The sequence below is a fragment of the Epinephelus fuscoguttatus genome, linkage group LG4 (genome assembly GCF_011397635.1).
Source record: "Epinephelus fuscoguttatus linkage group LG4, E.fuscoguttatus.final_Chr_v1".
NCBI lineage: Eukaryota > Metazoa > Chordata > Actinopteri > Perciformes > Serranidae > Epinephelus > Epinephelus fuscoguttatus.
The window spans coordinates 21,836,434-21,862,420 of record NC_064755.1 but is presented as its reverse complement, the minus strand read 5'-3'; the positions used below and the strand labels follow the sequence as shown (position 1 = coordinate 21,862,420).

The 25,987-nt window shown below is 41.0% G+C and overlaps 3 protein-coding genes across 4 annotated transcripts in view; 1 reads left to right on the top strand and 2 right to left on the bottom strand.

Moving 5' to 3' along the window:
* The window catches only part of mapk8ip2 (mitogen-activated protein kinase 8 interacting protein 2), a 37,527-nt gene extending 18,766 nt beyond the window's left edge, over positions 1-18,761 (bottom strand). For both annotated transcript variants that reach the window (XM_049573011.1, XM_049573012.1), the window contains exons 1-2: positions 18,258-18,761; positions 3,060-3,165 (exon numbers count right to left, since the gene is read on the bottom strand). In XM_049573011.1, the coding sequence (XP_049428968.1) occupies positions 3,060-3,165; positions 18,258-18,322 (171 nt within the window). In that variant the 5' untranslated portion in view covers positions 18,323-18,761. The remainder of the gene's footprint in view (positions 1-3,059; positions 3,166-18,257) is intronic.
* LOC125886728 (gastricsin-like) lies at positions 5,329-8,970 on the top strand. The gene is made up of 9 exons (XM_049573018.1): positions 5,329-5,417; positions 5,577-5,718; positions 5,821-5,938; positions 6,302-6,420; positions 7,314-7,513; positions 7,647-7,763; positions 7,901-8,048; positions 8,324-8,422; positions 8,553-8,970. The coding sequence occupies exons 1-9, from the start codon at positions 5,362-5,364 to the stop codon at positions 8,715-8,717; spliced, it is 1,164 nt and encodes a 387-aa protein (XP_049428975.1). The 5' UTR covers positions 5,329-5,361; the 3' UTR covers positions 8,718-8,970.
* A 1,686-nt stretch (positions 18,762-20,447) lies between the features above and the next one.
* Positions 20,448-22,817, bottom strand: LOC125886727 (zona pellucida sperm-binding protein 3-like). Its single transcript, XM_049573016.1, has 8 exons — positions 22,178-22,817; positions 21,917-22,035; positions 21,664-21,767; positions 21,398-21,575; positions 21,182-21,299; positions 21,014-21,096; positions 20,744-20,931; positions 20,448-20,568 (listed from the first exon to the last, which is right to left on the bottom strand). The coding sequence occupies exons 1-8, from the start codon at positions 22,625-22,627 to the stop codon at positions 20,504-20,506; spliced, it is 1,305 nt and encodes a 434-aa protein (XP_049428973.1). The 5' UTR covers positions 22,628-22,817; the 3' UTR covers positions 20,448-20,503.
* Between the last annotated feature and the right edge of the window lie 3,170 nt (positions 22,818-25,987).

Here is a 25,987-nt window from a genome sequence, read left to right as displayed (position 1 = left end):
TGAGGAAGATTGTATGTATGGTTTACTACTGTATGACCTCCCTGGCACAGGGAAAAAAAGTCTCTCTTTCTCTGGAGTCTCCTCACACGCTATGCAAACACAGCTTTGTTACAGAAGGGCTTTGCTTGCTATCCATAATGTGTTTTGTCGGTGGATTAAAGCGGAGGAAGCAAAATATCTCGCACAGATTTATGCCGAGAGCTTAACCCTCAGAACCAACCATCCCTGAGCTAAATCCCCGTTCCCAGTCACCTCAGCAGGAAGGGAGAGGAGAGAGGGAGAAAGTGAGGGAAGCACAGCTTTAAGGGGGGGATAGGGAGTGTAGAGGTGGTGGAGAACAAGGGAGGAGGGAATCTGAGCTCTGTCTCCGAGCAACACTCTGCATAGCAGGGAGGGAAGGGAAGACACATGGGAGGGAGGGAGGGAGGGTTGTCTCTGCATAGCAGCAAACTGCACTGGGTCACCCACCCTCTGCTGCAGCCGTGGCTCCACGCCACCAGCATAAAACATTTACATCCCACAGGATGGAGAGAGCGAGAAAGACAGAAAGGGAGAAAGAGAGGATATGAGATAATACTTCTTAGAAATTGTGTAATTAAGGTCTAAGCTGGTCGGACATGTGGGATGATACAGCTAATGACTCAATTATTTGCATATACTTCACAACACAGTCACTCGATTCAGACACTTAGTGGAAGTGCTACTTAGAATTTCTATTGTATGCCGAGGAATTCATTCAACGTATATGGTTTGCTCAGGTCCGGTATGTTATTAGAGTACACGCAGATGGATTCACTGCGTTCACCAAAGCTATTCATGTTTCTCATTTTGTCCCTGGTATTATGATATGGGTATCTGAGGCTTATGATCATTACTGTGATGACTGCAATGCTGGTAAGCTAGGTAGCTTAGATCAAAATCCAGAGCTACAGAGATGCTTACATAAGACAGCTATATGCAAATAAGCAGGTCTCTACACTAAAAAGCTCAGCAAACCAAGATCTATCTATCTATCTATCTATCTATCTATCTATCTATCTATCTATCTATCTATCTAAGTTCTCACACATTCTCGTCAGATACTGAAGCTTGGTCAGTGGCTCTACACATCAAAATATGATGCGAAAGGTACCCCTCCCATATCTGTTTGGATGTTCAGGGAAGCCTTGTCAATTTACACGCATTACATGCATGGTCTCTTTTCAAAATAAATTTCTGTTTTCACAGGAAATGTACAGTTTCTACTCTTTAAATGCATACAGTTTTTGTCCAAATAAGATATAGGTTAAAAAATTGTTTTTAGGTTTACTTCCTTAGGCTTAGGCAACAAAAGCATGTGGTTAGGTTCAGAAAAAAAACATGGTTTGGCTCGAACTAAGTATTCTGTACGTACCAGCACACTACGTCATTGTTAAAATCACTTGATTGAATTTTGGTGTCACATGAGACACTAACAGAAGGCTCCCAGGTGAAACCAAATGTTTGTCTGAATTAGTTTGACCCATTTTGGGTGGTACGGTGGTACAGTGGTTAGCATTGTCACTTCACAGCAAGAGGGCTCCTGCTTTGAACCCGGGGTGGGGAGCCCTTCTGTGTGGAGTTTGCGTATTCTCCCAGTGTCAGCGTGGGTTTTCTCCAGGTTCTCCGGCTTCATCCCTCAATCCAAAGACATGCACATCAGGTTAATTGGTGACTATAAATTGGCCGTAGGTGTGAATGTCAGTATGAATGGTGTCTGTCTCTATAGCCCCGTTTCCACCGAGCAGTGCGGTATAGTTCAGTTCAGTTCAGTACGCTTTTTTCCCGTTTCCACGATGAAAAGTTGTGGATGGTACCAATGGAACCGTTCCGAACTGTCCCCTTTTTTGGTCACCCCTCTGTTGGGGTACCTAGCACACAGATCTGGTACTAAAAGGTGGAGCTGTGAACACTGCAGTCCGTTTGTCAGTAGCAGACAGTCACACTGCTCAGGGCAGGAATGTGGCTGGTTTTGAGGCTCATGTAACCACTGTTCATACGGTGGAGAGCTTTATTAAACTGTAACTATAAAATCAAAGGATGTTCAGTTGCCTCTCACAGCAGCTGGAGTCTGAGAAAAAAATAGCTTAATTCACTGGAGCGACTGCTGGGAACTTTTAAGGTGGAACAGTCACTTGAAGTTACTCAATGCATGAGATCACGACGTGAATCAATCAACACACCATAAATATTCCATATGACAACTTTGACCATTACTTAAGTTTTTATATGGCATACACTCTTAGTAATGAGTGGATCTACAAGCATTAATGTATATTAATTTTGGCCGGGTTATGTGAACTGCATATATTCTAATCCTCACTTGGAGAGCAGAAAAGGGTCGCATAGTGCTGGATGGAGCAGTGAGTGGCAACAATTCTGCCCACATTTAAGAGTATGGTTTGCAGTGGAAACGCCAGGGTCTAAGTACCATGTCTGAAGGGTACTTTTGGTTCCAAAGGTACCATACTGAAAGTGTTTGGTGGAAACAGGGCTTACGTGTCAGCCTTGTGATAGTCTGGCAACCTGTCCAGGGTGTACCCTGCCTCTTGTCCAGTGTCAGCTGGGATAGGCTCCAGCCCCACTGCAACCCCTAACAGGATAAGCGGTTAAAGAAAAGGAATAAATGAATTAATGAATCACAAAATCCCGCCGCCTGGTTCATCTCATCCTGCCGCTAAAGAGTGCCGCCGTGCCTCAGTGTCTGACACCTAGGGCCACTGACCAAGTGTCGGTATTTGAGTAGTTGGGGGTGAGACAGGGTCGTACCTGCAGGTTGTCAAAGCAACTGCAGAGGAGCTGTTTGACTATAAACTCATTGGAACATTTGTCAGAAAACAGAAAAATATGCATAAGTCCAACTAGATTACAAGTTCTATAATATTCAAAGTTAATAGAAAGTGAAACAAACTACGCTGTAAACATGTTTTACATATATGACATGTTGCAATCCAGGCTGGAAATTTGCATTTTTACATATCTGAGCCACAAAGCATTGGTCAAATTTCATTAAAAGCATTAACAATGAAGGAGAGCCCCACCTTCTCATATGGATCAGAGTCGTAGTTGAGTCCAATCCCGCAGTCATCTGTGATTTCAGAGAGATCCTCATCATCAAACTCCTCCAGGCTGATGTCATGAGCTGGCCTGGAAACACATGAGAGACAGCATATTCACTACATGTCGTGAGAACACCAGTGCTGTACCTGCAATATGCCTGTTTGATCGGCGGGCTCTCCAGAAGGGAATTTCTCATTGATTTATGCCCACACACTGAGCCCTGTTGGAGGGGAAACCTGCTCTAACTCATGGCCTGTCACCGTCTATCTGGGTCTCATGCACATATACTGCACACAGGCAGCCACACGCCCACGTCCTCTCGCTCTCTTCCTTGAAAATCCACACTAACAAGGTGTGACACATTTCAGTGGTGCAGGATGACAACAGCAACACCTACAGTACTGCAAATAAATGCCAATATTTGAAATTGAGTTGGCTGAATTTTTTTCATTTTATCGTATGAGCTGTGGATGTTATAAACAGAGTCGGAAGTGAATTATTGGCAGTTGCGTCTTACACCACAGTTTCTGAACTTCTATTTACAGCAGCACCACACTACAGCAGGGAAGAGTATATGTCTCTGTAATGAGCTGTGGCATTGGAAGTTTTCTTGATTAGGCTCTGTCTCATCTTTGCCCCATTAGTTTCAGCAGGCTCTCAACTCTACAGCAGTTAGCTTGCTATGTGTTGAAGAAAATGCTGCATTGCAGTTTTCCTACCAAGAAAAGGACACTTCAGATATTACGTACGGATGCGAGCTTACATCACGTCATAGGGTCCCGTCCACACAATGTCATTGGTCCCATGGAGGAAATAAGGACGTGCTGATGCATCTAAAAGTATAACAAAGGGGGTCATGACAAAGTCAGTGTAATCAGAGTACCCCCATGCCACTGGTCTGATTTAATATACAACAAGATGCTACTGACAGAAAACAGTCGGGAAAACACAAAGCTAATCATGGCGGTTGTTGAGAAGAATTACTTGTGTGAAATGATTGTGGCCTGTTGTAGGCCTCTATTCTATTAATATAGCTCAGTCGAAGCACAAAAAAAAAAATCAATTTATGGGCATAAACAAACTTTAATTTTAACTCAGCCCAGTTGCCTGTTCTAAAGTGACATAGTTCTGGTTACATGAATATGAGCTGACTTTGCCATCAGGGAGTGGAGGGGATGGCGTGAGAGCAAGACAAGATGGCTGCCAAGCTGCCAACCACTGTTTGAGATGAACAAACAACAAAATCACATTTTTTAATAAGATATCAGCAGCACTTCCAGCTGTGATTGTGCCACCAAAACCGGGTATTTCAAGCCAGAACAAGATCGTTTCCTAACCACAACCAAGTGGGATTTTTTTGCCTAAAAATAGCCACACCGAAACCACAGCATTATTAAAGAAAACATAGCATATCTGCAACATAACAATGTACAGATGTTTCATATCTGTGGTTTGCAGAAATATATAATGCCAACATTTATTGTTTTTTTTAAAGCTATTAAAGTTACATAAATGTCTGATGTTTTAAAAAACAAGGACTCAAAACATAAAATCTTGATTTTATCAAAGAACAAAAGCTATCAAATGTAAACAATATTAAAAGGTATGATAAGCTGAACGGCACAAATGGTTCTGATAAAACTGTGTGTTTAAAGTGCTGCTGATACCAAAGTCTTGATATAACACTTTCATTAAGCTTGACCTTGCTGCTGATATGTAAATCTAATTGGATAAAATTGTACCAAAGCTGCTCAAAATTAATTCATAATACAAACTCAAAGTCAAAGTTCAGTACTCAGAACCCGTTTCTAAAAGACGGGAAAAAATACATCACATTCATCATTGTTAGATTAAAACGTATTCCTACATGTTATTTATTTTCCTGTAGAACACGCAATATTTATTTGTGCTACATTTAGGATCATGGAACATTAAAAAAGAGTTAAGTATTTTACTTGAAGCGCCATATTAAAATGCCCAAATGGATAACATCTTACATCTTATCATGTCATTGTTTTATAATGTGTTCATTTTAGGTTTTTGGCTGGATTGGTGGAGTGTGGCTATCACAGAAGGTGGTGTGTATTTAATCAGTGTTAGATGTGCAAATTAAGTATGTACTATAAATCCTCTAAGGCTCTGAGGGTCACCCTGACTGAACTGATATGACTTAAGTTTTGATAACACTCTGGCTGATAAGGGCCAAGACATGTGTATATAAATTGTGCTCAGATCCAAGCAGAGTTGTATCCATCCAGAAGTGCTGTGCGTACCGGAGGGATCATGAAGTATCTTGTGGCTGTTTTGGTCTGTGCGGTGCTCGCAGAGGGAATCGTCAAGTAAAGAAACTATCTCTCTATATTTCTCATTGCATCCGGTTTTGTGTTTTGTGATCTTCTTTTTTATCAGAAAGCAAAATTTTGAAGGTCCTTTGCTAAAGTGACTGAAACTGAAAGCCATAAAAAAAATCATAACTGTATGTGTTTTTGTTTCCTCAGGATCCCTCTGCATAAGAACAAGTCTATGCGTGAGGCGCTGAGAGAGAAAGGCATCGAGCTGCCTTACCAGGATCCGGCACTCAAGTACCAGCCTGATGAGTTCTATGGCTCTGCCAACATGTACATCAATAACTATGCTGATGTAAGGAATCCTAGGTTAAAGGCACTCTTCCATACTGTACACAAGGTTTTGACGAAAACATTAACTGACTGATGGGTTTGTACTTTCGATGTTTTTTCCCAGACCACCTACTATGGCGCCATCAGTATTGGAACACCCCCCCAGTCCTTCCAGGTGCTGTTTGACACCGGCTCTGCCAACCTGTGGGTGGACTCCATCTACTGTAACACTGAGGCCTGCAGTGAGTACAAACCGACAGGCTTTACACGGCAAAATCTCTCATCTGCCACACTCTCCAGAACATACTTGCATGTGGAGAACTTCTCCAGAGGACTTAAGGCTGATATAGGCCAAGCATGCTGAGCCTGTCATCTTGTTTCCAAGAGATTACATATTGTACATACATGGGATTTAGAGTTTTAGTGTAATTACAGGCATGCTACTAAACATTTCTGGGTCTTTGGGAAGCATCTGTGTAAGCTAAAATTCAGCTCATGATTTCTCTAATCAGGTGAATTATCAGTATGTCAAAAGGCTCTGCAAGGCATAAGGACGTGTTTGTGGTAGTGGCTCTACAGATAATCCTGACCTATACCATCCACAGACACACACACAAAGTTCAACCCCAGCCAGTCCTCTACCTACTCTCGCAAGGGACAGTCCTTCTACCTGCCCTACGGAGCTGGAAGCCTCTATGGAGTCTTTGGATATGACACTGTCAATGTGAGTCAAACCCACCAAACAAACACTGTACATCAGTTAAATAAAACACTAGACCGGACCAAGCAGCAACCTCTGGGGCTGAAACATGAAACCAGTGAAAAACTGCAGTTCCTCAAATGGCCACTTGGCTTGCTCCAAAAGCAAGTCAATCCCAATAGACAACTTCACTGCAGAAATAAACATGTTTAGGGTCAAATTTTGATATAACTCACCCGTTTACATTTTATTATGGCTTAAAGTTGTGCATAATTAAAGGCGTGGTCGCTTTGAGTAACAGTCTGTCTGCTAGGCATCATAACAGTCCATTAGTCAGCTCCACACCCTCGTCCACATATGGTCACTCCAAAAAACTAAGGCAGTGACAGCCAAAATAGCAGACTCAAGGGTTTCAAGCAGGAGTCCATAAACCAGTGGGTGACACCACGGTGGCTACATCAGTTATTTCTATACAGTTTTTTGACTGAGCTGAATCTTAGGCACCGAGACTGAGAGATCTACCTGAAAACAGACATTTTCAATATCACCTCTATTAGTGATGACTCACAGTTAAAATATACCTGACATAGGTGTGCCCAGAGTTGCATTATGTTGCAAAGTGTTAATACAAAAAGATTAGGGCAGGAGCTTCCTGATTTATGTGTGTTAAAACTTAAGAAAATATATGTCTTTTTATACGGAGACAATTCTCTGTATAAGATCATTTCAGTATTACAAAAAAATGTAGAGTTGGGAGAATACTTTTGCTAATTTGTTTAATTAACAGAGGTCAATCCCATTTGTATTTATTGATGCTGCTGTCTACTGTCTGCTCTCATGTAGGCTAAACACATATTAATACAGTCAATAACTTTGCTTCTTACTCATAACTATATTGGTTGGTTTTGGACCTTTAGGTCGGCGGCATTGAGATTCCTAACCAAGAGATTGGTCTGAGCACAGACGAGCCTGGTCAGACCTTCGTGGTGGCCAAGTTTGATGGCATCCTCGGCCTGTCCTATCCAACCATCTCAGCCGGAGGAGAGACTCCCGTCATGGACAACATGATTAATCAAAACCTGCTGAGTTCCAACATTTTCGCTTTCTACCTGTCCAGGTATAACTGACACAAGACTTCTATTAGGTGCTGTAAAACATACAGAATCATATGGGACATACTGCTACTCAGATATTACTGTATATTCACATGGAGAGCTTGCAGCTAAATTTTGGTGTTTGGTCTGGTTTAGGGGAGGACAGGAGGGCAGCATGCTCTCTTTTGGAGACGTGGAGAACAGCTTGTACGAGGGCCAGATCTACTGGACGCCTGTCACCTCTGAGACCTACTGGCAGATCGGCATTGAGGGGTCTGTGCTTTTCAACATTTCATCAACATGAAAAGTCAAATAATCTGATCATTACAAGGCATTTCTGAGATCAGTAATTATCTATTAGTGATTATTTTGTGTTGTAAACAACTTTTGGCATGTGTGGTGCCTTGCAGATTCGAGATCAACGGTCGACAGACTGGCTGGTGCTCTCAGGGCTGCCAGGCCATTGTGGACACTGGAACCTCCACGCTGACAGCCCCAGGCCAGTTTCTGGGTTACATCATGCAGGCCATTGGAGCCCAACAGAGCCAGTATGGCATGGTAAGACAAATGGAAACACAGACAGACACGCTCTCAAAATGAAGCAGTAGGAAAGCAAGCTATGATTATTACTCCTCATGAAGCTGCAGCTCTGGTCAGAGGCTGCACTATTTTAAAGTCATTATGAGCAGTGGACACCAAGGTCAAAAATCAAACCTGTGCATCAAAAGAGAAGCAAGAGTGTAATGAAACAATGTACAAATTGAACCAGCTTGTGTTGGTCTGAGTTTCTGTCCCTCTCAAACTGTCCCTCTCTTTGTTGTCTTGATCTCCAGTACACGGTGGACTGCAGCCAGGCCAACAACCTGCCAACTCTCAGCTTTTATATCAGCGGCATTAATTTCCCTCTGTCTCCCTCTGCTTACATCATTCAGGTAAGTTACTACATGCGTGCATAGCATAAGCGTGTGTGTGTGTGTGTTCATGCCTTGATGTGGGAGCTATATTTTTTTATTTGTGGGTGCAATGTTATAAACATTTCCAATCTCCCGTCTCCACCTCCAGCACTACCAGAATGGATACCAGTTCTGCTCAGTGGGCATCACACCCACCTACCTGCCCTCTCGCAATGGCCAGCCCCTGTGGATCCTTGGAGACGTGTTCCTCAGAGAGTACTACTCTGTCTATGATCGCACCAACAACCGTGTTGGCTTTGCCACAGCTATCTAAGTGTCGTCAGTGTAACCTAACCATGACCATAAACCTGATCAGACAGTGACAACTAAGTCTGTTTCAAATATTGCCAAAGCTTCAGTTCATCTCAAACATCTGTTTTGAATGATACTGTAATATAATATTGTTCTACATGTCTTGTATTGTGCATCCCTAAATTGGTATGTACAGATTTACATGGATTTGTATGTTCAAAACAAAAAAAATGTTTCATTATCAAGCAGAATAAAGGTTAAAATGTTCACTGCAAGTGTTTTAATATTTCATCCTTCTAAATGAGCACTCATTATCGTAACAGCACAGGTCCTGAGATGAGGGACTTCAAAGGGGTTTTCCCCCTTTCATAATTAACCTTGAGCTTGAGTGTGTCCTTGTGTGCGGGTGTCTAATTAATTCCTTCAACGAGGGCCATTTTAAATGTCCTACAATCCTGGGACACATAAGAAATATAAATAATCTCTCTAGATGTTCAAATAGTAGAGAATCAAACAAAAGCATGTATTCACCTTTAGTGCTTTTGAGTGCTTGTTTTTGCTCCACAGCAAATGTGATTATTCATGAGACAGACAAAACAGCTGATTTTCATGTTATAAAATGTATTATATAGAGTACAATACTGGACTTGAAGCTGCAGTTGGTAATTTTTATAAAAAAATTGCTTTTTTCATATTTGTTGAAACTGTCACTTCACACAGCACTAGATGAGACAGATAGTCTGCACCTCTGCTAACTTCATTGCTTTGTAGCGCTTTTAATGGCCTTACTGCATGTGAATGAAAACAACCAATCAGATCTGAGGAGCCTCTAAAGCAGCTGTCAATCACTGCTCATGAACTGCGGACAAACTGTCAAGCTAGGCAGCCCTGTTCAAGTATAAATCAGGATTCTGTTACTGCATTGCCTCTTTTTCGTCTCTAATGTTTGAATAAATATATTTTAGTGTACTGTTTACCTGTAAAACGAGAAAGTTGGTCCAGCTGTCGGGCAGTGCTAGGTCCTGAGTACTCACTACCAGCTGCCATGTTGGAAACGGTTAACTGCTTTCAACGGTCCAGGTCACAAATGTTCTCATTTTACAGCTAAACAGTACACTAAAATATTTTTCTGCAAACATTTGAGGTGAGAAATAGACGATGGAGAGACAGAGTCTTGATTCATATTTGATCAGTGGTGACAGTTTGACTGAACACCAGAAGTGACTGACATGATTGACAGCTGCTTTAGAGACTCCTCGACCCTGACTGGTTGTTTTCAGTGCACCACCGTAGACTCTGGTGAATGTCATTAGAATCAGCAGGAAAAGGAGGTGGGACATGGATTTTTTTCCACAGACTGTCTGTCACATGTATTTCTTTCAGAATATAGTGACAGTTTCAGCAAATAAGGCATGAATTTACCAACTGTAGCTTTAAGTTGCCTACACAAAATGGTGTAGTTTTAAAGACCATTCCACATAGATGCTCACTCAAACAGAGGAGCCGCCAAAATTCCTTTCTGTCAAAATAAGTAAAATGGTATCTTCTCAAAACCTGGAGAAATAAGGTCCCTAATGAGCTCCTTGCCCCTCCAAGTCTTCAGGGAAGCTATGTTTGTAAGTGTAGGTGTGTGTGCAGGTGTTTGTGATTTGCAATGGAAAAACACCACATTGGTGCAGCTGTTTCCAAGGAAGCTGTCACCACCGCTCAAGTGGAACGAAGTCCCATGTTCTGTTTCTGGATGAAGGGTTGAAAAGTGATGAGAAAAGTGAAGAATAACTGAGAAGGACCAGGAGAGAGGAAGAGGAGAATCCTGTAGTGAGGCAAGTAGAATTCAAAAAGTATATGTGCTCTGGAGATATTAAAAAAATAAATAAATCATTGCTTGCTTCATGGCACAAAGCAATTCTTCATGGTGACAAGCAGCAACAGATTTCCTGTGAAATCTGACCAACTGTCACTCGAGGTAAAATGCAAAATGTTGTTTGTGAGGGTCTGCTTTTTAAACTTTAAGATGAATGTGGTTCTGATTTATTTACACATACAGTCACACTTATAGGGTCACTTCACTCAAATTAAAATAAAACATTCCCTCTTGCTATGCAGACAGTTTGGATTTTACCTGCCCTGGTTTCATCTTTCATCGTTTATCATGCTAGGAGCATTGGAGCTTTGCAATTAAAATATTCAACAGCAACCTCTTTAGAGAAACAGTGCCTGTTACTCTGTATAATCCACAGACACACTGTCAACTGTTTTCACAACTGTAGGAGTAACAGGGACAAAGTATCTGAGGGGGAAAAAAAGATGCTGCTATCGATGTTTTTTAAAATCAATTTTAAACGTTGTGAGCTCAGCAAACAAAATTCCACTCTCTGCTACTGTGCAGACCGAATCAGCGTGACATCGCACTAACAACAACAATCACTTCTGGGGAGAGAGCTGGCAACTGATTACAATTGCGGAGATACTAAAATCGGCAAACATGTTAATTTCTTTTGTCATTTTCAGCCATAACTGTAACATTTAAAGATATATAGTTTAACACTGTGGTCCGAAGCATCTAACATCAGCACTGTGCTTATTTTATGCACTGTGTTGCTTCACTAGCAAAACCTGGATAAATGAAACTCAATCTATCTGCATGGTTTTACACTACCAAAGGTGACTGAGAACAATTGGATGAACTGGCCCTTTATCATTGTATGACATCTGTTTTTCTGTTCCTTTCCTCCTTCCCCTTCTCTGGTTTCCTCCACTGCTCCCTACTCTGCTGTGTTTCCAGACTCCATTTTGTTTGTGTGCTCATCTGCTTAGTGTTGGAGTTCTCCTGTAGCTCTGCAATGCACGTCACAACAGAGTGTGGCCCCATTTCCCCTAAACTGCAAAACCTAAGAATGTGTGTCAGTGAAAAGCTGCAGAGCAAAGGCCTCTGTCTGCTCTTTGTACAGTGAACACACAGACTGACCCCAGCTGCAAACACACCAGCATACAGGTACTCCTTATATGCATGCACATCTTATATGTGACACATCCTTTTGTAAAATACCTTGTATTATTTTGATTTCTATGTCACTTGTGAGATGCAGCCACCACTGCAGTGTTGACATCACATGTCCATGTTCCTGCTTTGGTGTTTAGACAGCGCCCAAGTGAGCGTGCAGCAGTTCCTGTCACACCATGTTGTGTATCGCTCGCTGCTTATCCGACAGCGCACTGTGACGTTCCTTGCGTTCAGTCAATCTCTACTTGCGATCATTCTTAATTATCAGGATTTGAAGCTAAGGCCTTAAAGGCGAAGAGGAATCATAACCACTTTCCATACTCGTGCAGAAAAAAAGGCCCGCATCACATCAGTCTCTATTTGGAACTGTGATATGCTGAGCAAAATGAGAATCCTACCACAAGAACACAAGTCAGCACAAAATTACCATTCACTGATGCCGGTCATCTTGCTGCAATGACACACCCTGATTCACTGCCACTGTTAAGATTCTGCTACAATCTTTGCGTTTCTTCAGCTCTGGCTCCTCATTTCATTTTCTCCCTGCCCTTCTCAGGCTTGAACAATCCCTCCAGCCCACATTTCTAACAGTTATTCTCTGTCATCTCTGATACTGTCACGTCCAAACCAGAAATTGTCAAACCAGCACACTGTCATCTTTGCCTGTCTAATCCTGTATATACACCGACTGCATGTTCATGCATGCAGGTGTCCTTTTTTGTCAGAAAATATAAGCTCAACTGTCTTTCTGAGTTAAGCTACTTTTCACTTTTAATAATTTAATATGTTTTATTATATATTTTATTTTATTTAGAGCATCTAAACACATTAAAATTTCTATCATCAATAAATCAAGAAATTAACCTCATATTGATGGATTAAGTCTGGAAATGTGAGAATTTGCTTGTTTTTTCTTGTCATACATTACAGTCAGTGATGTACCTAAGTGCTTTTACTCAAGTACATAAATACAATTTAGAGATACTTCTACTTTACGTGAGGATTTTCATTTCATCATACTTGATACTTCTACTGCACTGCATGAAATCATTGTACTTTTCACTCTGCTATGTTGTTGGACAGCCTTATTAACTTTGCAAATTAGATTATTAATACAAATTATAAATCAAGTGATAAGATATGATGTGATATTATGGTAAACTACCAGTAGTATATTAAGTAAATAAAATGAGCTCCACCTTTACCAGCTGCAACATTAAAGTAATAAGCACTTTAATGCATTGATAATTATAATCCAATAACATAATATAAGAGTCAGAAATGAGCCTTTCAACAGAATGAATGCTTTGGATTTTGCCACTTAAGTGTATTTTGATGCTAATACTTATACTTTTGCTTAAGTAGGAATTGAATGCAGGACTTTTACTTGTAACAAAGTATTTTTACACTGTGGTTTTTGCTACTTTTACTCAAGTCAAAGATTTAATACTTCTTTCAACACTGATTATAGTACACTGAGTGTCTTTGCTCGAACATAACATGACATTTGAAGATGTCACTTTGAACTTTGGAAACTAGCGATGGACATTTTTCACCATTTACTTATGTTTTACAGACCAACCAAGAAAAAAAAGTAAAAGAATCATTAGTTATCATTAGCACAGCTAATCTGGACTCTGCATAGCCACTCTTGAAGGTATACTACGCAGGATAATTGGTTAGTGTTTGCAAACACACTTGCCAGCAAAAGTGAGAATAAAAGCCAACCCCAGATTCACTCTCATTTGGCATTTCACCTCACTATATTTGCATTTTTTTCTGCGCTGTGTCTCTTGGATGCCTGCTGACACAGTCTGGCAGCTGGTCATTACCTTTTTACAAAGCCCTGACCTCACCTGAGTGCTGTGGTGGTACACGCCCATAAACGTCCTGCAGAAAAATACACTGCTACACACTTCTAGTGGATCGTAACTGAGGATTGAGAGGGATTACTTCTCTATGAGTCTTGTTTTTTGGAAAACCCCTGCATGGTATATCTTTAAAACAACCCCAGTGAGTCCAATCACAACAATGTAATGCCTCAAAATTTGTGTTAATAGCAGAATAGCAGACATCCATGGTCAAAAATGAGAGATAAGACAAAAATAAGAATGTGAGTAGCAATGAAAAACCATCTGATAGCAGCATTAAAATAGACACAGATACAAAGGGGAGACAGGCCGTGGTGTGTCTATTGTAATTAAGCTGCCTTTAAACCGTGAGCACCTGCTTCATGGTGACATCATCATCTTTAAAAGCCAAGGACATTTGATGTGGTTGCCACTGACTCATTAACAAGATCAATTTCCCAGGGTTTTCACCCACCGTCAGTCCTCAGTAATGTAGAGGCACAACCACACCGGCACACACACACACACACACACACACACACACACACACACACACACACACACACATATGAGTCATCCATTTAACCTAATGAGGCACTCTCTCTGTTGTCTGATCCAAACCTGCAGATTACTCCATCTTTAAACCAAAGGCGGCGATGATGCATCAGTCAGAACAGATGATTTCATGTAGATTTGGCTGTATTTGGACTCATGAAGTCATCAGATGCAGAGCAAATAGATGGGAAACATTCACTGGCGTCACATTGATGGAAAACAAACCTCGTGGACAGGATAAATATGACTCATATAATTATTGTTAAATAAAGAAAACAAAGCTATGGCAGCAGCCGCTGCAAAGATTAATTTCCAAAAACATGGCAAGTATTGGTCATACGCAGAGTGTGAGAGAGACGAAATACAAAAATACAAAGAGCGTGATGGAAAGACAGCGGGGGGGGAGGCAGAGATGGAACGCTTAAGCTAAAATGAATCTGTATTTGATTTAAGCCTCTTACCCCATGTTAACCATACCCACCCACTCACTCACTCACTTCCCCCCTCTGCCTTCTCAAACAGCCTTCAAAGAGTCAGAAGGCAAAAGTGGAACATCGACTGCTGAACATGTGAGATTCGCAGGGAGAGGAGTAGAGCAGGGAAAATCAGAAGGATGCGACTGGAAATTTGTAGTAGTTTTAAAATATTGATGCACTATGATGGAATACAACTGGGGTTTGGCGGAATTATTGCAAATCTGAATCTGGTACCAAACTGTCTCATTAAATCCAAAACCCTTCAGATCTACTGCTGAATATAGGGCGGTGACTAAAGGTTATTCCCATTATTGATGAATCTGCCAATTATTTTTCTTGATTCATCAGTCACTCAGACAGAAGTGAAAAGCTGTGTCCCAGAGCCCAAGGCAATGCCTTCAAATGTCTTGTTTTGTCCGATCAACAACAGCGAAGTGGAGGGTTTGCACAGGTATATGGAATAAACTCACCTATTACCCAAAAATCCATTGATATATGTAGGTATGTGACCTACCCATCTACCTTGTAGCACATCTGCCTCATCAACTACCACTACACCACTGCTGATCAACACTTCAAAAGCTAAATACACTCAATTCATTGTCATAGAAGACCATGAGAAAGCAGAAAATACACATTGGAAAGGCTGCAATCTGAGATTTTTGCCAATTTCCTTTAAAAATCAAAAAGATGAATCATTATCTAAATAATTGCAAATATATTTTGTTGATCAACTAATCTTTTAATCATAAAACATCTAGCTGATACATTTAGCTTTGATCAATTTTGCAGATATGTTTTATTGATTTTCAATCTAAATCCCACAAAAAAAAACGTGTATTTGATATCAATTCAACCGTTCGTCCCCGGACAATAAAGAGATGCTGTTCATCATATATATTGGCAACTTGAAATCAGAATGCCTGATACAATCCCCACCACCCTGCCCACCCATCCATAGGATTACAGGTTACAAGATACATTCAGGTAAAGGAGGAAAGCTAGCAGGACTTCACCTAATAATTGTATTAATTATTCAAGCAAATGTAGAAAGACAGAGGAAAGGGAAAGAAAAGAGAAAACAAAAACAAACAAATAAAAAAGAACTAAAAAACTATAACTAAAAAATAGCCAGTGATTTGTTAAATCTTAACACATTGAACCATCTTGGAAACAGATCCAAAATGGAACCCACTATCCGAACCCTCCCACATACTCACAGCCTAACACCCAAAAACTGACCTCCCACCAGGCTGCATTAAGACTGCTGCCTCAGCAAATCCACACAAACAAATTCTTTCACAAAATGTAATTAATGAATTCTGAAGCATGGGTCACACTAGGACTCTCACATTTTTGATATATCAGCATGTTTGTTTTAAGGTTTCAGCAAAGCACAGCAGCTGTTTATTCAGAAAAAGCATGGCATACCTGGACGGAGTTCATTTCCATATAAATATATCTGTAAGATAAAGCCTTAATAGAAAAATAAAGTTAAATGGAGCACTGTGACCCTTAATGTATTGATTAATTTCCCCATGTTCATATGGAAGCATGTTGTTGTTGGATGGGATACACTCACATATTGTCTTAACAACAGAAATTAAATATTACATCAGTTGATAAGTGCACCACGTGTCCTCTGCACAGACTGATATTCAATCTTTTAAGGATTGTTATTTCCAGTGGAGAGAGTGCTCCCTCTGTGCAGGAGAAATTACAGTCTGTTATAAATTTCTGGTGCCTCAGAGAGAAAGACAGGCTCTCTTACGGATTATGTTGCCCATTGGAAACAGTGTTCGTGTTATGTAAGGCAGATTACTGTGCCACACCATCACACCACCGGTGGTTTTGTCATGAATCCGTCACACACAAAAGCAGGGACACACAAAAACACACTGAAAAGAAACACAGAAACATACATTATTAAATGAGAAATGCACTTTTGCAGGAAAAACAACTGATGATAGCTTGTCTCCATATGCTCCAAACACTAATATGTCATAGAAAGTGAATTATTGGTATTTGACAGTCTGAAATCGATGATCAATGGCTGCACAAAATAAACACAAATTAATATATGTTGTCTTGGATGCACACAAAACTAACTGAAGAGTGATGCAAGCAATCACTGTTCATGTCTTTAGTGCTCATGAACACTGGCTTTACTTTTTAAAGCTGACAACAAAAACAAAAACACTTAAAGTAGATTTGGAGTCAGTTACACAATGACAGACTGCATAAAGAAAAGACTTATACCCATCATCCCTCTGACAAATAAAAAGATAAATAAAGATTAGTTTGCTCCAGCTGTTTGCCAGCGCTGTAAATTTAAAATATTGATGTAATGGCCAAAGCTTGGCTCCGAACTAAGGTCAGTGGTAGCCATGCAAAAAATCAGGTCTATTGATCTGATATGATCCATCCATTAAACGAAGCTGCAGCGTGTAACTAAATCTAACCCCAGTGCATGTTGTGGATATAAAACCCACTGGGATCTGGCTTGCTAATGTGATTGTTTTCTGTGAGGACTTTTGACATGTGGAGGCAGAAACAGGGACAATGAAATGTTGTGGCATGATGTGCATTAGTGCAGAGAGCCTAAACCTAAAAACACACCATTTTCTTGACTTTAATTATTTCTGATACACTGTGGATGAATTTAAATTATTGTATATAGTGGCAAAACAACACAGTATAGCAAGACAATTACAAGTAGTTGTTTTTGTTATGTAGGATTTGTTCTCCTGTAATAACAGAGAGGAAGGCCTTACACCAGTAGCAATAGGCCTGAGATTACTGCATATGGAAATCAAATTAGCAACACAAAGAAATCAGTCATATTTCTGCAACATATTCTATTATACCTAGAGGCAAGAGCAGATCTGAATATTGCAGCAGCCTCCACACAGTTTCATCCAAATCCAAATCACAACACCAAAGTGTTGCAATACTCCACATCTCACCAGGCCTGATTAACATCCACAAACCAATCACAGTGAAGAAACCCCATGGCTTTCAACCCACCACAGACAACCTTGGGGAGAACACTGTGGCTGTATCACTGATGCTGCACAAGTTATTATCGATCTCTGCTAACAGCCAGCAGAATTCCACTCACAATTGTGTTCAGGCAAGAAGAAAACAGCGAGCAGATTTATCATATTGTGTGTCGCAGAGGTCACATTAGAGGCGTTTGAAACCGATATCAGTGGGACTTCCGTAAATCATTGTTCAGCAACATGCCCTTGCCTGGGTTGGACTCAACAGGGCGTGGGCCTCACACAGAGAATGCGCAAGGCGGGTGCCTGTCGCGACAGCTTAAGATCAGTCATTTGTCATCTATTTTAACCATCTGCTTTTCTTCACACTTTTCGGAGGATAATAAAAGTTGTCTTTAATTAACAGTTGTCTTTAAGGAGCGTACTATCAACTCCAAAACATAACCGGCCGCGTTCAGCTGCGGCACCTATTGGCGCGCAGGGGAGGCAGTAGCAGGCCTGACAGGTTATTCAAAATATCTACAACCCATGGTGGGGAATCTGCGTTTTTTTGCAGTCATCGACAACAAAACTGACAGATATGTTCATCCTCTTTATTGTCGTTTCATCCACCCATCATCCGTGCGCATCGTCCCCCATCATCCCCCCGCTGTCGCTCTACATCTAAGCCCTTACCTGCAACCAGGAGGAGAGAGGGAATGGAAAGTGGATAGGGAAAACATCTCAGCCCTGTCCGCCATCTTCTTCCACAAATGACTCAGAGCGACTGCAGAAAATCACGGAGGGGAGCGCAGTCCATTCACAATCACAAGGCAGAGGACAGACGCAGCCGTGGACAGAGGTTTCTGTCTCTGCGGCCCCACAGATGCCCCCCTGGCCGCAAGCCTTCAATCAGACGAGCCTGCTCAGCACCATCAAATCTGCAGTCAACCATCCACACAAGCAGGGAAGGAGGGGGTGTCAAGGCAGAAATGATCTTCAGCGCACAACACCGCAGAAATTAAAATACAATCCTGTTTTTTCCCCCCGGTGCGTCCGCGCGGAGCATAAGCGCGCAGTGTGCCACCGCAGTCCGTGTTTTTTCCTCGCCAAATGTCTGCTGCTGTATGTGATGCTGCCTGTGACACACAACGGATACGGGCCAGCAGTGCGGAGACAGGCAGAGACAGAGGAGGAGGAGGAGGAGGAGGAGGAGGAGGAGGGGTGTGGAGCAAGCTATAACGTCAGTGCCGTTACCGTATGAGCAGGCTGTCCTGAGTGGATGCAGGCAGAGCCGGAGCCTGCAGGCAAGCAGTAAAACAGTGGCGTAGAAAAACAATTCCCGTTAAGTGTTAACAGTGACATTACACTGACAGTGAAACATGTAGTCACAGCAAACGCGCTCTCTCATGTCCGGGGGACCACCAGAGCTCCTTAAGGGGGGATCCAGGGGTTCCCTGGAAAATACATGCGTTTCAATATGTCATCCAAACCCCTGTTTCTGCACATATGGATAAGATGGACTCTTATTGTCAAGCTTTATGTTTATTCTGACCCCGTCCCGCTTGTGCCAGCGAACTTAATCCTGGCGTCCATAAACACAAAAGCAAAGAGACAGAAAAGAGGAAGTGCTGACAGCAGGAGAGCACAGTGCAACAGAAAATTAACCAAGAAACAGATCGATATACAGAGAGCGCCAAGGTGGACAGGATGAAAAATAAGATGGCACAGATTTGAAATGAAGAACTGGCGAATTTCTCAGGACACAAAAGATGACAAAGAAAGTGCAACAAAATACAATGCAAGACAAAAATCTACAAGGTGAGACGAATTAGACGCTACAGAGCCTATAGCCTAGTGTATACCATAAGCTTATGTACAGTGTATGTACAGTAACTTAGCATGAAAATAAGAATGTATGTAGCTAGTTTCCGGGAGTAATGCAGCCCTATAGACTGGGTTGTGCACGGTATTTTGGATGGTTTGGGGCTTAATATTTAGTCTATTTAACCATACATGTATCTTAAATTCACATTTTTGGAAGTGCAATCATCATAATAAGCCACACAGAACATATAGTTGGCAGAAAACAGTCTCTCAGAGGAAAATGCATGAAAATGAAGGCTCATTCTGAGTTGAGACTGGCATTGCATTAAGATGATCAGAGGCTCAAGGCTGCAGTTTTCCTCCCTTTTTATTTACCACTGAATGACAGCTTGTAAATGAACTATCAGTGAATGTACCGTGTATTGAGCATGAGCAGTATGGAGCTGTTCACTGCCTGTGGTGCTGAAGTGTATATTGATAAACTGCAGTTTATCATATGTGCCACACGGGGGAGGCAAATGTTCACTTCCTTGGATGTAAAGCTGACCAGCCTTTGACAGAACAAGTGCATTTGTATTGCCCCATGATGTTAGATTCACTAATTCAGCCAACAAACAGTTATGAAATGGAGGGTTGAGCCCATTTCAATTTTATCTCCCTGCTTTCCTTATTTATTCATTTGGTTGTTAGGATGTTTGCTAGTTTATACCTCTAGTTGTTCACTGCATGGTCAGTCTACAGGTCAATAGAAAAAGAAAAAGTTTGCCATTTCTTTGATGGTTCCCTCCAGTGATTGACACAAGCCTCTCACACAATTGCATTTTTATTTCCATCAAACAGAAGGATTTACAGTCTATGAACTGGGCAGCTGTGGTCCATATGTAACATGCAGCATTACACAAAGGGAAGAGTAAGTTACACTTTCATCTTCTTTTGGTCCTTACACTTTGGAATGTTTTGGATATGTCAAATAATGGTCACATTTAATGAGAACATTGGGTTACTTTCCTTGTTTAAAATGAACTATTAACAAGAAGCGAGTGAATAACATACAGACAGTTATGAACCAATCAGACTGTTTATTTTGATGGTCATTGCCATGGCAAGGAATTGAGTTAAGAGAGCACCTTCTCTCCGATGGGGATGGGACCCAGGGTGACATCACCTTCCCATTCGAAAACTAGAAGGAAAGACAGAAGACACGTGTCACAGCGTGCACCACTGCGGTTGTCTCACAGCACAGGTAGGCATGCAGTGAGACATTTACTCATCATGAACTGGTGTAATATGTGTTGACTGTTATGTCACCTCACAAAATATTAAATGTTTTAGACAATTCATTTTTAATAACATACCTGTTTGTTTTTGGGACACATCACGGATCTTCCTTCCACCTCCAGGATTAGCCAGAGAGCCGCCACCAGTGCCCCACTTACCAGTTGAGGCGCCGGCTCCAATTCCACCGGATGCAGAGGGCGCTGGTCCAAGTCCACCAGATTCACAGGAGCCACAAGCTGCATCAGCTCCGCTAGCCTCCTTCCAACTGGGAAGGAAAAAAAAAAGATGCATGCAGTAAATACTGTGTCAGTTTTCAAACACATTTTTCCCCATGTGTGCACACTCACCCATTGATGTAGGAACAAGCCCTATGTTCACTGTCGATGGCATAGGCAGTAGATGTTGCTTTCAAGTGGCAGGTAATGTAGAGCTGTTGGAACAATAGAGGGTGTGGGTTATTATGAAATGTATTTGCATTGCACTTGATGGACAGCTGAAAATATGGAGATGCTCACCAGTCCACTGTCAGCACCCTGGAACCTGAAGGCCTCCAGCTGGAACTGAAGCTTGTTCTCTGCAGAGCGAGCCATGTACTTAGAGTCAGAGCCTGTGATTCTCGCATCGAGCAAACATCTGCATGCAGAAAGAACATACAAATTCACATTAGAGATGGACTCAGACACAAACGTAGTCTCACTGTACAGAACTTCAATGTACTCATCAAAATGTACCCATGGTTGTCAATGAAGGCATATCTAGGGTTGGAGGACACATCAGGTGAAAGAGTAGCCACACAGTTGTCCACATAAACACGGAGGGGCACGTGGAAGTACTGCTTGACGGTAGCCTCAATATTTATGATGTCGCCCAGGAAGTACTGGTAGCTTGGCCTCTCATATTGCCAGTCATCTGTGCAATTACAAAATGACATTTAAGCAATTATGACAAATACATAATGAAATCACAGCAGATGGAGATACGCTGTTCTTTAACTCACCGGTCATGAGTTTCAGAGTGAAGTACAAGAATTCCTCGGCCACCTTGACTGCAGAGAATGGGATCCACAGGGGGTCAAGAGGAAGGCTGCTCACATTGTGCTTCCTGAATGATTAAATATGTTTTCTTTAGAAAGCAGACTAATGTAATTTTCATATTAATGTTCATCCATTTTCGTGTCATATTATGTTATTTATTCATTTGTTTGTTGTTTGTCTGTTTACTGCCACACCTCTCCCTGATAGTCTACATACCTTGGATAGTGGCATTCCACAATCACAGCAGCGCTGCTGGTCCTCACCACTGGAGCACCGCCCAGAGGTTGGGGATTATAGTTCAGAGTGAAGGTGTAGATGAGGGAATCTTCTGTCATCTAGTTGAGAAACAAATATTAGTACAGTACAAACAAGCATTATACATGTCATAGGGCCTATTTTGCCATAGTTATGATCCATATTCTTTACAATTTATTATTTGTTTTTCAGTGATCAGTGATGCCATGTTCATGCTCTTACCCTCAATGTGCTGAGACAATCGTGCAGTTCAGCCTCAAAAATCAACACCTGAGCAGCAGCGTCCTCAGCGACAGCACCACAGTTTCCCAGGGTAAGATCGGCAGGATTAATCAACTGGCCAACACCAAACATGTCCTTCTTGACTTCCACGTGAGCATCCCTCTCTCTGCACTCGACCGCAACAGTTGCCGCAGGAACAGGATATCTTAGCTCAAAAGGCACCTCGGGTGCAGGCTCAACCTTTGGATCTTCAGGGTATGTCCAGGTGAGTGGTTTCTCAAATGTCTGTTTTGTCTGTTGGGGATCTTGAGGCACCTGCTTGACAGGCTCCTGTCTCGTAGGTGGCGCTGGCTTCTGGTATCTAGATGGTGAGGGCTTGTATTGAGCATCACAGAGGCTGCCAAGCAGAGCCAGTGCCACAAGGCACACAGCAGTACACTTCATCACCATGGCTTCACAACAACAAGTGATCTGCACAGTTCACTGGGTGCTGTAAGGAAGATGGAAATGTGCAGCTACTTTTATATCACAGTGAGCATGTTTACTTCAGTTACATCCCCGCCCCCTCTGTTGGCCATTCCCCATCAGACCTGATGAGCATAAACATTAGCCAATGAAAGGATTGCAGCTGTTGACCGAAAGCAATGCCTACAACTCTGGTGAGGGTTTTCCAGGATAGGTTAAGTTTTTTCATTCTTGCATTTCAATAAATGTGCAATAAAATACAAGCAGTGTATAAAAATAGTCTTTTCAACACAAAACCAAACATGTGTTCACACAAATCAATATGAGGGTGAACTGCCAGATAACAGGAATAATGGCACCATGAGGGTCATTAAAATTCTCATTTCATTTTTTCCAAGCACGTGAGGAAAGATGTATGAATATTTGGCAAAGATGCACTCAGAGAGTGAGCAGTAGTCACAAAACGTTATGTCAACCCTGGGTTAGGTTTACCTGCCCTCAACATGACATGTCAAACTCAGGATTTTGCCAAAGTACATTTTGTGAAGGGCTGCAAATCGATATGGCTACAACCAGTGTCAGCTGAGATTATCAACCAAGTTTAAAAAGGATACAGAGGCTAACTGGTCAGTCAGTTTTATTTACAGTAACCAGAAAACCCTCTGATGAAAAAATGTTGATACAGAAAACAATCTTCAGGAATTGTAAGGTAAAGTGATATAAGCAGAGAATGTATATTATATAAATGCCTTTACTGGGAATACAGTGCCAGCTATGTCAGACCAACCTGAATCTGCAAACAGTTTTGTCTGGGCCACAGGTAAATAATCATTGTGCAAATCTCACAGTATATTCCAAGAAAAGGTGTTAGAGTCTTTTTTGTGTGTGTGTGTTTTAATTAATTTAGATGTAACAGATAAAAGTAAGTGTAGAAATATCTCGGGAAATGTGTTGAATTATTGTTTTGTCACACTATAATTATGTCTTGTTAAAAGTCACTATATATATATATATATATATATATATAACTAATAACTTGTCTTTTTTAAATTACTATGTACCATGTTTTCAAATTCTCCACATATTCTACCATCTTTGTCAATAAAGTTAAATTATTATTATTATTATTATTATTATTATTATTATTATTTGGTTTGCCAATAGTTGGAACTCCAGTTCAAGATATCTTAAGATAGATATCAGGTCAAGTTCAAGGTATCAGCTTGATATTGACTTAATTCTTAGCTTTAATTAAAGCTGCAAGCAGCGATAAAGGGGCTCTTGTACCTTGACACACATTAGGGGTCCTAGGAGCATTTTGAACCCAATCCCGTGTCCACACTAATTATATGTCATGTTACTGTACATCCTTTGTAGACCACACCATGTAAATTTCATGTAAATCAAAAGAAAATTGTCAGACAAGGCTTACTTCCTGATTACAGTAGGTGGCTCAGTTACCATGACATGTAATTGCCATGTTGAAACCATCAGGCCTGCATTCTTTTTTTTTTTTTTTTTTAAAGATTTATTTATTGACGATGCACCAAAGTACAAGTGTCATTTTCACTCTTTGAATAAAGTACATTAACAAGGAGAAAAACAACAACAACAAAAAACAACAAGAAACAAACACATTACAAAATCACAACGGCATAGAACATACCTGTGCCCCCACCCCACCCCTGGAAAGGTACAATGAACCACATCCTTGGCAACACCAAGTCTTTTCAGAATGTGTCACAGAAAAAGGAGAAATAAAAAGGTCCATACAAAAAATGAATAAATCCATCAGGCCCAGTAAGTGAATAAATGCACTTTCAACTGAGAGGATTAATTGAAGGGAGAGATTCCAAGAAAGAACCCCATATTCTATCATGAGTTGCAGGTTTTCTCCTGACATTGTACAGAATTTTCTGTGGAGTGCAATATGATGAAAGTTCATTCAGCCAGTGCTTTTGTGATGGTGGTTTTTCTGACTTCCAGTTTTTAAGAATATTTTTTTTCCCAGCGGTGCTGGCTAATAACACAAAATACTCCTTATAGTGAGTTACGTTAATCATATTGACATCACCCAGAAGCCAAATCCTGGGGTCGGGTGGAATTTCAGCCTCTATAATACCTGAAACAGTGGCTATGATGAACTTCCAGAAATCTTCCAGGTAAGGACAAGCCCAGATCATATGAAGGAGATTGCCTTCAGCTATCTTACACCTCTGGCACATGGGAGAGACATCCCCATTCATCTGTCAGGCCTGAATTCTTATAAAACAGGTGAAATCTGGGTCGGATTGGAAGAGGTCTTAAGAATTTTCAAAGCAATTTTTAGTAAGATCCGAGCAACCTGCAATGAGAAACAAATCAAAGGATAAAACATGCAATTTCCTGTTGCCAGTAGGTGACAATATAACTATTACAAAAGTTAATCATTTTGATGTGTTCAGGTTGGGACTTATCAAGCATGAGGTTTGGGGGAAAGATTGAACCAGTTACCATCCATGTTTCATGGTCAAACATGGAAATTTGACAATCCGATTAGGTCCTCCTGACTTCCTGGTCAGGTCTTTTAATGGCACAGACAAAATTTGAAGTCAATAAGAATAAATGTCTAGGACGAGTTCATTAAAATATGACCCCTGTGGGTGGCCAAAAATGCACAAAAATTGTACAGTAAAGTCAAAATAGTGGACTTCCTGTTAGGTTTAGGTCACGGCTCCAAGTGACTTTTTTTATATGTCCCGAGATGTTATATGTGCCTACCAATTTTCGCTCCTGAGCCATTTCATCACACCAAGCATGAGACCCATAAAATATCAAATTTTTTCACTATTTCTGATATGTGTGCAGTTTCCTTTAGCCCCTCAAAAATACAATACCTTCATTTTCAATAGGGTCCTCGTACCACTTGGTGCTCAACACTAATCAAGACATCTTGTAAGAAATTGAAGATATCCTCAGTTAAAATCACGACTAGTCCAAACTACATTTAGGATATATTTAATTTGGGTTACATTAGTAACTAGAAAAGCACTCAGAGAGAGCAGACCTCCGCCAAGTAGGTGATATTCCCTCCCCCTCTGCATCAGATTTTGCAGCCTGCATCACAATTAGGTTATCTGCATCACTATCATTATTAGGTTATATATGCCTTCACCATGGAGACACTGTGGTGTATTTATTTCGTTTTTATTTTGTACCAACACAGAATATAATATGTTTTTTGTATTTTTATTTTCTTTTTTTCCCAACACAGAACGTTAATTTCAACTTTAGAATAACAACAATATTTAGCAAGTAGAACAAGACGTGCTTTCCGGCCACCAGATGGCGCTATTTTCACCGTAT

Excerpts from the sequence above, each read along its gene's own strand:
- LOC125886728 (XM_049573018.1), top strand. The coding sequence starts at position 5,362 with ATGAAGTATCTTGTGGCTGTTTTGGTCTGTGCGGTGCTCGCAGAGGGA. Across the intron at positions 5,939-6,301 it reads CTGTAACACTGAGGCCTGCA|ACACACACACAAAGTTCAAC; the intron begins GTGAGTACAAAC and ends TACCATCCACAG. Across the intron at positions 7,514-7,646 it reads TTCGCTTTCTACCTGTCCAG|GGGAGGACAGGAGGGCAGCA; the intron begins GTATAACTGACA and ends GGTCTGGTTTAG.
- LOC125886727 (XM_049573016.1), bottom strand. The coding sequence starts at position 22,627 with ATGGTGATGAAGTGTACTGCTGTGTGCCTTGTGGCACTGGCTCTGCTT. Across the intron at positions 21,768-21,916 it reads GTGGAATGCCACTATCCAAG|GAAGCACAATGTGAGCAGCC; the intron begins GTATGTAGACTA and ends TTAATCATTCAG. Across the intron at positions 20,932-21,013 it reads GCTTGTTCCTACATCAATGG|TTGGAAGGAGGCTAGCGGAG; the intron begins GTGAGTGTGCAC and ends TTTCCTTCCCAG.